This window comes from Xiphophorus hellerii, chromosome 6, assembly GCF_003331165.1.
Source record: "Xiphophorus hellerii strain 12219 chromosome 6, Xiphophorus_hellerii-4.1, whole genome shotgun sequence".
NCBI classification, from domain to species: Eukaryota; Metazoa; Chordata; class Actinopteri; order Cyprinodontiformes; family Poeciliidae; genus Xiphophorus; species Xiphophorus hellerii.
In genome coordinates this window covers 18,632,973-18,645,061 of record NC_045677.1, presented here as the reverse complement: position 1 = coordinate 18,645,061, position 12,089 = coordinate 18,632,973, and the positions used below count along the sequence as shown (strand labels likewise).

At 36.6% G+C, this 12,089-nt stretch overlaps 1 protein-coding gene across 1 annotated transcript; it reads right to left on the bottom strand.

Moving 5' to 3' along the window:
* Window positions 1-532: 532 nt before the first annotated feature.
* On the bottom strand, window positions 533-9,834 carry ccdc13 (coiled-coil domain containing 13). The gene is given in 16 exon segments (XM_032566418.1): window positions 533-4,642; window positions 5,144-5,269; window positions 5,386-5,448; window positions 5,710-5,816; window positions 5,908-6,114; window positions 6,204-6,335; window positions 6,337-6,381; window positions 6,470-6,502; window positions 6,504-6,632; window positions 7,018-7,122; window positions 7,797-7,910; window positions 8,006-8,089; window positions 8,171-8,292; window positions 8,374-8,543; window positions 8,669-8,880; window positions 9,747-9,834. Coding segments are annotated over 15 exon segments (1,728 nt in total). The 5' UTR covers window positions 8,851-8,880; window positions 9,747-9,834; the 3' UTR covers window positions 533-4,533.
* Between the last annotated feature and the right edge of the window lie 2,255 nt (window positions 9,835-12,089).

Here is a 12,089-nt window from a genome sequence, read left to right as displayed (position 1 = left end):
TCTCCAAGTCAGTGCAGTTTTTCAGCATCACATAAGATCTTAAACACAGCTTTAAAATTTATTTTGATTTGAACTCCTTTCATAGGAGGCCCTTTCATTGTGCTTCTATACAAAACACATACATTTCCTTCATTTTTCCAGAAAAAAATCCTACTTATTGAATAGTCTTAGGATAATGCATCTGCTATGTCAGCCATGTTTGATAATTTAATATTAGAGATTGGAGTTTAATGTAGTGTATGTTAGAATGCCTTGCAAAATTTTTCAGACCACTTAGACTTTTCTAAATTACATGATAACTACAAACTTAAATTGATTTTATTTGGATTTAAACCAACATTAAGCACAGGTTTGAAGAAAATCAAAACAAATTACATTTAGGCAGCTGGTTCCCTTCAGTAGTCACCTAATGAATAAACAAAGTTTATACATGTGTAATTTAATCCCAGAATAAGACAGCTGTTCTGTGAAGGCCTCAGAGGTTTGTTAGAGAACATTAGTGAACAAAAAACATCATGAAATCCAGAAAAGACAGAAGTTGTGGAGAGGTTTATTGCAGTGTTAGGTTGTAAAACATTATTCCAAGATGTTCAAACAAATGCAAGTGGAAAAAGTACGATACAGCTGCAAACTTACCAAAAGAGGAGCTGCCCACCTAAACTAAAGCATGACATTAAGAGAAGTAAAGAAGTTTGTGGTAAATCGGGAGGAGCTGTAGCGATAGAAGCAAATCACGTCTTAGAATGGTCCTGCTCAAAGTCTAGACCTCATCCCAATTTAGAATCTTTGCTAAGATTGACAAGTTCACAGGCACTTTAGACTGACGTGTTGAGGTGATTGAATTTTGTCAAAAAAAGAAAAGAAAAAGAGGTATCAAATTTCAGTGTCTACACATGTAAAGCTATCAGAGACATCAAAATACTTGTGGCTGGGGATTTCCCTCTAGTTACATATGCACACAGCACTTTTGAGACTTAAATAGTAAAAAGAAAAAAAAAAGCGCTTCTGTTAAATAAGTTAAAGTCTCTGGTTGTAACGTGACAAATTGCCGGAAAAAAAAGTTCCAGGGCTCTGAAGATTTTTGTAAGGCATGGTACTTATTGTATAACTAGTCAAATGTTTTCTCCACCCCTTTTCAATATGTGAAACTTTAAAATAATAATAATAATAAATAAACATATTTTCTTGAAATTGTGAGTCATTGTGTTTTTCCTACAAGAACTTATATTTTGTGGAAAGAGTTTTACAACACTTTTGACTTTAAATCACATGGTACCACTCAATGTCAAAACAGTTTCTTAATAATCTTAGGTACATCCCAGCACATGAGCAACTGTACTGCCATCTAGTGATACCACGCCTAATTAGACCCTGAAGAGAACTTAAAGTGATGATCCAGTGAACATTAATGTGACCAATAAGAGTCTAATCATTACTTCACTTGTATACAAGTCAAGTTGTTACTTAATTTCTAATTACTGTAAATGAGCACATTAGAACTGTTCTGTTTATTTTCTTTCCATTACATGTAAATGAGAGCCACAGCGCGATGAATAAACTCACAGAGGAGTAAACTGTTTTTCTGGCCTGAGGAAAGTTCACAGATCCCTTGTACACTGATTGCTAACTTTAACCTCTGCGTTCACAGCTGCACTGTTTACTTTAGTTTCTGGATGCAGTCAATGGTCTGCAGGAAGCATTGGTCCAGAAAGAGGGAATACCTCTGAGGAGAACGATGGAGAAAGGAGTCATTCAAAGCTGGAATGACAAATAGCCGAGGCTGTTTACGTACGCTGTGTTTACATAAGTTTGTGTTTGGTTTGGTGGCTTATTGGGCATTTTGGAATAAATCTACACCTTTCTGCGTAATACAGCTACATAAAACAAGAATAAAATTGTTTGCCAAAGTGTAATTTATTTGAAGGTGATGACACTCCGAAATAACTGAAGTCAACAAGAGCAGACGCATTAAGCTGTGAAATTAGCTTACCTGAAATTACACTATAACCTCAGTAGGAAGCTTAATAAAAAAAAAGAGCTTACTGAAATATTGGAAGTGCTTGACTTGTTCCTATCAGTTAGTATTTACACATACACATGGTGTGCTCAAAAACATTTAACATCTTCCAGGAATCACATGGAACAAGGGACAAAAAATACAATTTGCTCCATGGTACGCATCATGTTGTGTAATTTATGCCAAATCAATTCAGATCCCATTGTATCTAACCTGCTCATGCACTGCCACCAACTCACTGTCACCTAAAAAGGTTTCTCATCCCTTCATCCGGGAGGTGCTCAACACAAGATGTTTTTTGTTACTGTGAGCATAAAGGCTGTCTTCATCATGTCCAAACTCTGATATTTTTGTCTTGTGGCTCTTTCTCACCAGGTCTAAATGGGACCTGCCAATCTCCCACAGGGTGCTGGAAGACATAGTGTGGTATTTGAATCAGCACACTAAGTCAGCCATGGTTTTAAATTAAGCGTGATGTGGAGAGGGCAGAGACGACAGGCGAGGCAGGTTTTTTTTTTTTTTCTTTTTCTGAAACACCTTTAGATACATTAAAATAACTCAGATGTGCGTATGTATGTAAATGCCACACCCATCAGCAGAACTGAGACAACGTTTGGATTGAAAGTCTAAGAGGCTTTCTCAAGATTTTATTCCAGACATAATTAGCAGAGTTTTCCATTAACATTTTTGCTCATTTCTAAAGTACAACATCTGCTTAAGGCAGATAGGAAGAAAGGATGGACAAAAGCAAAGCAAGAAGGTATGAAAAATAGGGAAATGGAGGAAATGATGGAGAATGAAATAAATAAATAAGGAAGGACGAAAGGATATGTGGAGGAAAAGAGGACAGGGAAGGAGGAATGACAAATGTAGAAGGAAAAAGGAAAGAGGGGTAGCAGGATGAAGGAAGGACAAATATAAAGAATGAAGAAAGGAAAGAAAGACTGAATAGAACAAATAAGGAAGAAAAAACTGTTAACTGCATTAACTTTTCAAAGTTAATGCAGCAACATTATTCTCAGCAATGTATTATTATTCAAACAATGTTGCTGAGAATAAAGTCTGAAAACAATCAAATTTTCCTAATATTACACTGCCTTTTTTCCAAATTCATCTAGACCCAGTAAATTCATAAAATAAATTGCCTACTTTTTCCAAACACTTTCCAGGATGTCTTGGATCGCTGATCACAGACTTAATTCTGTAAATCAGTGATATGCTCTGGGAAATGAATTACAGTCAGTTTGTGTAGCTTTAGTTTGCATTCACTTCTAACCACTATTCCCACACATCTGGTTTCAAGTCAGAAATGATTAGTGTGGATATTTAACAGGAATATCAACTTTAGGAGGAACCTAACAGAGGTTAATGCAATCTTGACAGCAATTTTGCACTTTTATTCGCAACCATTCACAGCCAAAATAAAAAACAGATAAGTCATAAGAAAACTAATTTAACAAAACCTTAGTTTGTTTCAAAAAATGAAATTGATTTGTCTGAGACAAATAAAAAACTTACAAGCATTTATTTTTTTTACAAAATAAAAGTGTCAATTTACATTTCTGAAATGACTATCGGAGACAACATGACACCAGGGGGAAAATAGATTAAGGTCAAGCCATTCCGTAATCAGCAGGAACAACTGTCTGCTACTATCAAGGTTAAGCAGGAAGCTGCTCCACAAAAGTTCCTCCATAGTCCTTAACCTTAAGTCACCTGGTCCGCATTACAAATCATTCCAAACTGAAGTGAGAGTAAGATATCCCCATCATTTGCGTGCGCATGCGAAGGGGTGTGTGTGTGTGTGTGGCTAAGGAGGAGAACTTGTTTCCTGCAGGCTGTGGTTTGTCACATGTGACAAGAGAAGGTAGGGCTGAGCAGCAAGAGAGCTTGAGCAGGGAGCAGCCAGTTCTCCTGGTTAGTGTCTTGTCAGTGCTGTCACAGAGCCCCCAGGAAAAAAAAAAAAAAAGTGCTCGACTTATCTCATCATGTCACCATAAAGCTGTACGCCGTGATGGAGAGTGCTCTTTTAGGATGCCCTCAGAGGCTGCGTTTCCTCCAGCTGAATGACCAGAGAGGAGACAGCAAACAAGAGCAACATAAACAACCAAAAGATGATGGGCAGAAGCTAACCCTGTGCATGGGAGTTGAGACTATTGCCACACATCATTAAATCTGCTGTGTGGTTAAATTTTCATGGGGTGGAGAGAAAAAAAAACTGTCATGTTTAAAATCAGGAGCATCTCACAACACAATAAGATTGCGAGGTAAAATTTATTCATATTCCAGAGTTTGGTTTGTTTGTCTGTTTTTTTTCTGCCTTGTAGCTCCTGCCCTATTTCTCCTGAGGAACAGTCATGACAGCCATGAGTGAGACAGACAAGGTTGAGTTGAATGAGAGTATGCTAGAAAACCCTTGGAACCCTTGGAGTTGAACCCTGGGAAACAGTTTCTTTAGCAGAAAGCCCACCTGGTCACACTGGTCCTAATCCTTCCCGTGCTCAACGCAGAGTCCTTTACTCTGTTCATGCCCTTTCTAACTGCTGCTCCAGCATCAAAGTTTTGCGGCGCTCCTCTTGGTACTTCTTCTCTGCCTCCAAACACATTTGTTTCATGTCTTTCTCTCTGGAAGATAAACATTTGTTGTCTTAGATAAAAGAATTAAACAATTTCTATGCACACACTTCATTGCTTTCTCTTTGGACATCTAAAGCAACAATAAAATGATTGTCTATGGGAATAATCTGAAGCACTTCATCCAATGTAATGGATAGTGATTCTGTCTATCATTTACATTATTAAACCTTAGACCATAGATTTACTATTACAACCTAAAAGATGTGAAAATGACCCATAACATTCTTGTGAATGTTTGAATGAATCTCAGCCAAGATTTAGATTAAAATCAATAAAAAAATCAAGAGTCGAGTCCACATTTGGTTGTTCCTTATAGAAGCACGTTCTATCCATGTCAATGATGTAGGAGAGCAGAGAGTATTTCACTGGAAATCAGCAAAGTCAACTTTACTGAGCTCCAGGATATTTAACTGAAATCAGTTAAATGGAGTGATTTCAGTATATTTAAAGTTTTCTGGCATGCAGAAAGATTTGTAGAGTGTGCATTACTTGATCTGTAGAAGCTTAACCAGCTCCAGGAGGCGGTCCTTCTCCACGCTGAGGACTTTATACGCACTGCTCTGGGTGATCAGTGCACTCACATCAGCAGAACAACCCGGACACTTTGAGTGACTTCTGAGAACATCAGACACAATCAAACAGTTCATAGTTTTGATTTATTTACATTGGTGCAATAATAACTGATATTTAAAAATAAGATGAATCATATACATATAATACAGCTCACTTACTTTAATTCCATCTCACCTCCCACAGTTGCAATTACCAATTTATGGCCTAATTTAGAGACTGAACTGAAACAGATAAAAGGATGAGAAATCATAAAATGTTTTACTCTTCTTGCTTCTTCCATCATTGACCTCTTTGAGTCAATTATAAGTTATTCTTTGTAAAACAAGTGATCTTAGTTCCTAGTAGAGATTGCCAAAACATGCACTTTATACCACAAAACAAAATTTATTATGTTTCAGAGGGTAGTTTTTATGATTCTCTTAATAAATGAATAAAATGACAATATAAAGAATCAAATAATTCAGAGATGTCTGAAAACATACTCAGGTGTAATTCTTGTGACACTGTCTCCATCTTCTGGACAGATTCCTGAACTGCAGCTTTTTATTTTAGGGCTTAATTGTCTGTCCACACTCTCTTCCTTCGGTTGCTGTAAAAACAGATTTTTATTTCCAGCAGGCAGATTTGTTTTACAGTGGTTGCTACAGCACTAAATATTTCAGCTTTTTTTTTTTTTTTACCTTATTGGAAAGTTGTTGCCTTTCCCGCAGCTCTTTTATTATGGCGTCTTTCTCTGCTACCACAAGCTTCAGTTTCTGGATAAGGCATTTGTTCTCTGGGGGCCCACTGTCCAGCTGTTGTCTCGGGCTGTGTTTGTGGCTCTTGGTCTGTGCGCTCTGCTGTTGGCCAAGTTGCTTCAGCGCCGTCTGCATCTGGCTCTGCTGTTTCTGCCAGGGGTTAACAAAACAAGGTTGTGGGAAAGGAAGAGCCCAGAATATTTCTCTCTTTCCCACTTTTATCTTATCTGAGGGCTTACCAGCAGAGCATCCACAAGCCCGGTGTCATGTTTCCCCTTCTCTAATAAGGAGGAAATCTGCATTTTCAGAGTTTTGATTTCCTCGGACTGAGTTCTGCTCCTGGCTTTAGAGGCTTCTAGCTTTTTCTTCAGCATCCTCGTGTTCTTTCAAGAGGCCCTCATGATCAGCTGAGATCCTCTACAGATTTACCAAAAGCAACAAGCAAAAAACATATTAGTACCTTAATATTTCATTCTGTTTTTAAACTGAGTTATTGTTTAAGTACCTCAAACGCCTCCCTCTTTTCCCTCTCTATGGTTACGGATGTAGTTGAGGTTTCTATTTTGAGCAGGGGGTTTATGATGGGCCGCAGTACCAGAAAAATCCTGCTCCACACTCTGAACATCTGCCTGTCTTTGCTGGCACAGCTGCTGCTCTAGCTCCCGCACCTGTTGTATGAATTCAGCGTTTTTGTGACATAACTTTCAGGTGCATCAAACAAAAATTGGAATATCATCAACATCAAATTTAGTTCGTTTGAGAAATTCAGTTCAAAAAGTGAAACCCAGATATAGATTGATTACAAGCAGAGTACTATATCTCTACTGTTTATTTCTATTGATCGTAGTTATAGTTGTCGCACAACCAACCTACAACTGTCATATTTCGTTTTTTAAGACACTCCTGAACCAGAAACTTCTCAGTGATGTTCTTTTTGATAGAGATGCACAATCATAATTCTGAAAACCAACCAACTTCTTGAAATAAGTTTTCATAATGAATGATGAACATTATAACGGACATCCCAGTCACCATCTAAGTTTTCCAGCTTACTCTTGTTTGAAGAGCAAGAATCTGCTGCGACCGGCCTCTAAAGCTCCCAGGGTTGTTGAGCATCTGCTGAAGGTTGATCTCCTCTCCAACTTCACTCAATAAAACCTGCAATAGTTCATCATTTTAAGAGCAGACATAGACATAATTTATTACCATTAAACTGGACCTTTAAAATGTACATAATGAGCAAAATTTTGTTGCAAGCCTCCAATAACAAAATAAATAAATACATAAATAATAAAAAGTATCATCGTAAATATATAGAATAAAAAGAGATCAATCAACATGTCATTAAAAATGCATAATGTTGATGAGGTATGAAGTAAATAAAGTGTACATTATGGTTTACCTTTTTGTTTTGTTTTTAAACTGTGCTTTATTTCTGCAGGGCAGTAAGAGGGGTGTGTATTTAACAAAGCAACTAAGTAAGAAAACCAAACTAATGCTACTGGAATCAAAGAATCTATATATCACTAATGACAATAAGTATGGAGGCTTGCTGTATCAGTCTTGGCCAGGACGTTCTTATAAAATTAGAGACTTCATCTCAAAAATATAATTTCCAGGCTATGTGTAGTGGTCTTAAGTTATTTTTATCCGTCTCACTTTTCAAACTTATCTTCGAAATGCAGCTTGTGTGGTAAGAAAATATTCACAGTCCCATTTCTGATAGCCAGAGAATACCAGGCCTTCAGCTGGAAGGCCCTAAAATCCAATTAAGAAGTCATAAATAAGCATAATTAGAGCTCTGTCAGGTGGAAAGGAAATAATGAGATTACCTTTTGAGCAACCTTCAGCTCCTGTTTTGCAGACTGAACCTGGTTTCGATATTCTGTCACTTTGAGCTGTGCAGCTGCTAATTTTTCTTGCAGAGACTTGACCAGCGGGTTTTCCTGTTGCTCAGTAGAAAAATGTATGTGATTTAAAATAAAATGCTATCACTTCAGGTTTCAGATCAAGAGAATGGCATTACTCAGTTTCTCTTTACCTCATGGTCTTCAGACAAGCTCTTATCCAGGGTTTTTTGTGTGGTTTTCTGTCCAGGTACAACATTCTCCAAAGCACACTGCAGCTACACAAAATGTTGCTTTCTATGGATTTTGACCAGTAACTTCAACTTTCCATCCAATAAATCAAATAAACAGAGCTTTACCTCTTTCTCGAGTTCTTTGATCCTATTGCTGCTTTGCTTGGATCTAATCTTCTCTTTCTCAATTTCTGCAGTTAGCTCTCTATTCTTCTTGGAAAGCTCAACAATCTTGGTGGCAGCTACAGCTACCTGCTAAGCCTGATGAACCTAAAGGGATAATTCACAAGATGACTGTGAAGCGCCATTAACTCTTGTATGTAAAAAACATCCAACTTGTCTGCTTGTACCTGTTAAGGCCAGTCTTTCTTCTTCTCTTTTCTTCTTCAGATGTTTGATCTCAAAGTCCTTTTCACTCAGAAGTTTGAAGAGCCTCCCATTTTCATCTCTGAGCTCTCGAATTTGATCTAACAAGATCTCATCCTGCTGCTTTAACAGACTTTGAATGACAGACTGACACACCATCATTACGTTATGACTATTTACTTTGTACTTATGTATTATGTACGCTTTGAGTTAAACAATACAGTTTAATTTAAACCGAGACCAAGTGAAACCACTTACCTTTCTTCAGGACTGTCTTCCTGAACGACTTGCTTCGACAGATTCAAATCATCCAGAGTACCTGTCACACTTAAATTATTGGGTTCTTTCTTCTTCTTCCCTTCCAGTTTTCTTTTTTCCTGCTGTTTTTGCAGCGTTTGGAACTGAAGCCGCAAGTCATTCAAACGTTCATCACTCTCCATGATAAACAAGGTAGTGGAAATAAGAAACTACTAAAAGAAGACAACATGATTGTGTTAGCTTTGATTACTTGATGAAAGCTTGATTGTGTTGATTTTGTTTACATTTGTACACTTCTGTTTTTTTAACTCATTTTCACTCCAGTAACTGACCATTATAGCTTAAATTTAGCCTACAACTACAAGGCACAATATGGGTGTGGCATCTGACATGGACAATATCAACAGCAGATTCTTCAAGTCCTGGAAGTTGTGAAGTAGTTCCTGTGTTAATCAGATCTGCTTGTCGAGCACATCTCACACATATTCAAATTGTCTTAGATCTTAGCAGGTTCAGTCAACTGCTCAAACTGGTTTATGTGGTCCCCAAGCCATTCCCAAGACATTTTAGCACAACATTGCCCAAATAGCCACACTGCTGATTGAGATTTTTACACATAAAACAGAATCACTAATGTGATTTTTAGAGTTACTAACTGAACATTAAATTAAATAGATTATGAACAGAATGATGCATTTGCCAGATCCTGTCAATGCTGAAATGATGTTAAAGAATTTAAGATGCTGGTAACACCAGCATCATAAGATCTGTTGCTTCCATTTCTGTTGTTCACTTGTTTTCACCTTTCAAACACACACTGCCCAATACACTTAATGCTAAATCTAAAGTTCAAAAATTGCAACTAAATCTACCCCAGTAGAGCTCCCAAATGACTTGTCACCAAACCTGCTGTGCATACACTTTACAAAAATATTATTTAGAAGCTAACCTTGTGCTAATCTGCAACAAGAACTGACATGGTAATCAGGTACCTAGCAGTTTCTTCTTTTAAAATTCGAACAGAAATCTTTAAAGGTCACAGGACATCTAAAATTGTAAAACCGAGATTATAACATACCTGTAATTTATACAAGAGTTAAGATGTTTGACTTTTTAACTGCATGTTTTGTTAACTTTGAAAATTAATACGTAGCTCCCTAAAGGTGACGCTATTGTCGCTATAACAACGCAAGGATTGTGACTTTGAACGCGATCTCGCGTGAACAGGGAAAGTGCGTGCTCTTGTTAAAATGCACCATGACAGCGGCCATCTTGCTCAGGGTTTCTGACGTCTGTTCTTGCTTATCGACAGGAGAGAGCTCAGTTAAATTAATAAAAACCACCGGGACACGAGAGTGCACTATATATGAACCAGCTTGTTAGGTTTAATTTTTATCGGTATTATATCTCTCTGCTGTATTTTTTTATTTTATTTTTTTACCAGCTAAATAATATTCTAATTATTTTTTAGGCTATAAACCTATTTGGTGGTGCACCACCATGGTGGTGCTGTAGACACCAGCCTTTGGGTTTACCGAGAAGTGCTGATTTGAGAGGTGCTGAGATCTCAATTTAAGATTTTTATTTTTTAACTATATTTAATACCTAAGGACTTTCTCCGTGCTACCAGTCATGTTGTATCTGTAATTATGATTACAAAAAGTTCAAAAATTATTTTGATCTGCTAGTTTCATTTTGCATTTTCTCACTCTATGGAAGCAGATCCATATAAAAATAAATAAATAAACTTATGTTCTTTATTGTGAAATTAGATTCAAGCAAATTACGACGTAGGAAAAAAATATTTTAGAATTATTACCATGACCATTGATTGTACTTTCATTTTTTTATTTTGTTGTAAATATTAATTTATGTGATAAGCATCAGTCTCGAGATTATCTGACATCACTGAAGATAATAATCCCCTTTATCATACTGCAAGAATGAACGGGCATATCTGTAAATGTTTTGGACCGAGATTTCATCTTAATTAAATATTAAAACAAATAAAAAGACATAAAATAAATTTAAACCTTAAGTTAATGAAAGGATGAGCTCCTAAATGTGCGCAGTCATGCTGACTCTGCGTCTCCGGTGGTATTGTTATGCATACAGGAGGAACGTGACATTCGTGCTGGAGAAGGTGAAACTTGATATGCAGCAGCTGTACACGTTGATCCATTTTCTTTACTAAAAGAAAAGTAACCTTCACAGTGTGCTGTCAAAGATACAGTGGCACAACGTAAGGATTACGGTGCTATAATCTAAAAGCACCCAGTACCTGTCAAAGAGTAGCCAGCCATAGAATAGAGCAGAGACTGGATTGGAAAGGTAAAGGTAAGACTTTGGCGGGGGGGGCGGTTTGGACCACAAATGATTAACAGAAAGATGACTAAAGCACCAAAACAACAGCAGTAAATAAATGCAGTATCCAATAAAATAATGTTGCAATAGCTGTTTGTTTTCTTTAAATAGAACGTTCAGTTATGCATATACAAAGTTGAATAAAAAAACAATAATTAAAAAAACTTTAATATTTTTAAACCTTTTTCAAATATATGGGCTATGATGATTGAATGGAAAATAAAACAGAGGTTTCATCAACAAGTTGCAACAAGTGAGCGAGCGTCACAATGACTATCAAATTCTGAATGAATGCACGTGACGGGACATTAGAGACTTCTCAGCAGATTAGTCACACATTTTTATTGCATTGATGGGAGTGTTTCCCATGTTTTGAAGTGGAGTAAAAACAACATATTATTTTACAGTGTTGTTTATGGTGAGAAGGGATGCACTACTGAAAGCAGCCTTTATCAAGCTGTGTTTGAGCTATTATTGTTACGGTTAAACACACATAAAATACATAAGAACAAAGAAAATCCAGTAAACATAGTTTTATGAAATATTTGTTTAAAGTTAATGTTTGCAGTCAAAGTGACAAGTTCAGTTGTTTCTGAAGATGACAATACAAATACAAATAATATTTGTTAATGAAATACTACATTGACATCACACTGTGTGTTCAAAAGTGTAGGAATTCTGTTTAAAAAGTATCATCACTGATAGCTCACACAGTAGTTCAAGAATTCATTTTGGTACATTTAAGTTGTAATAGCCTTAAGTTAATAAACAAATTCTAGCTTGAAGAATATTACATGAAGAAAATAATTTATTACAAAAACATTATTGCCCACACTGCTAGACTGATGACTTGTCTGTTGTCCAGCAGGCAGTAGTTGATACCATCCAGAAAAATGTAATTAAAGAGGGCTTTTCACATAGTTCTGCATGGAAAGTTGAGTGGAAAAATTAAAAAGTGCAATCTACACATACACCACTGTACAGTATGTCACAAAAATAAATGGGATGAAATACTGATTCACTAGCCTCTATAAAATCTTTAGCATGTCTAATTTGC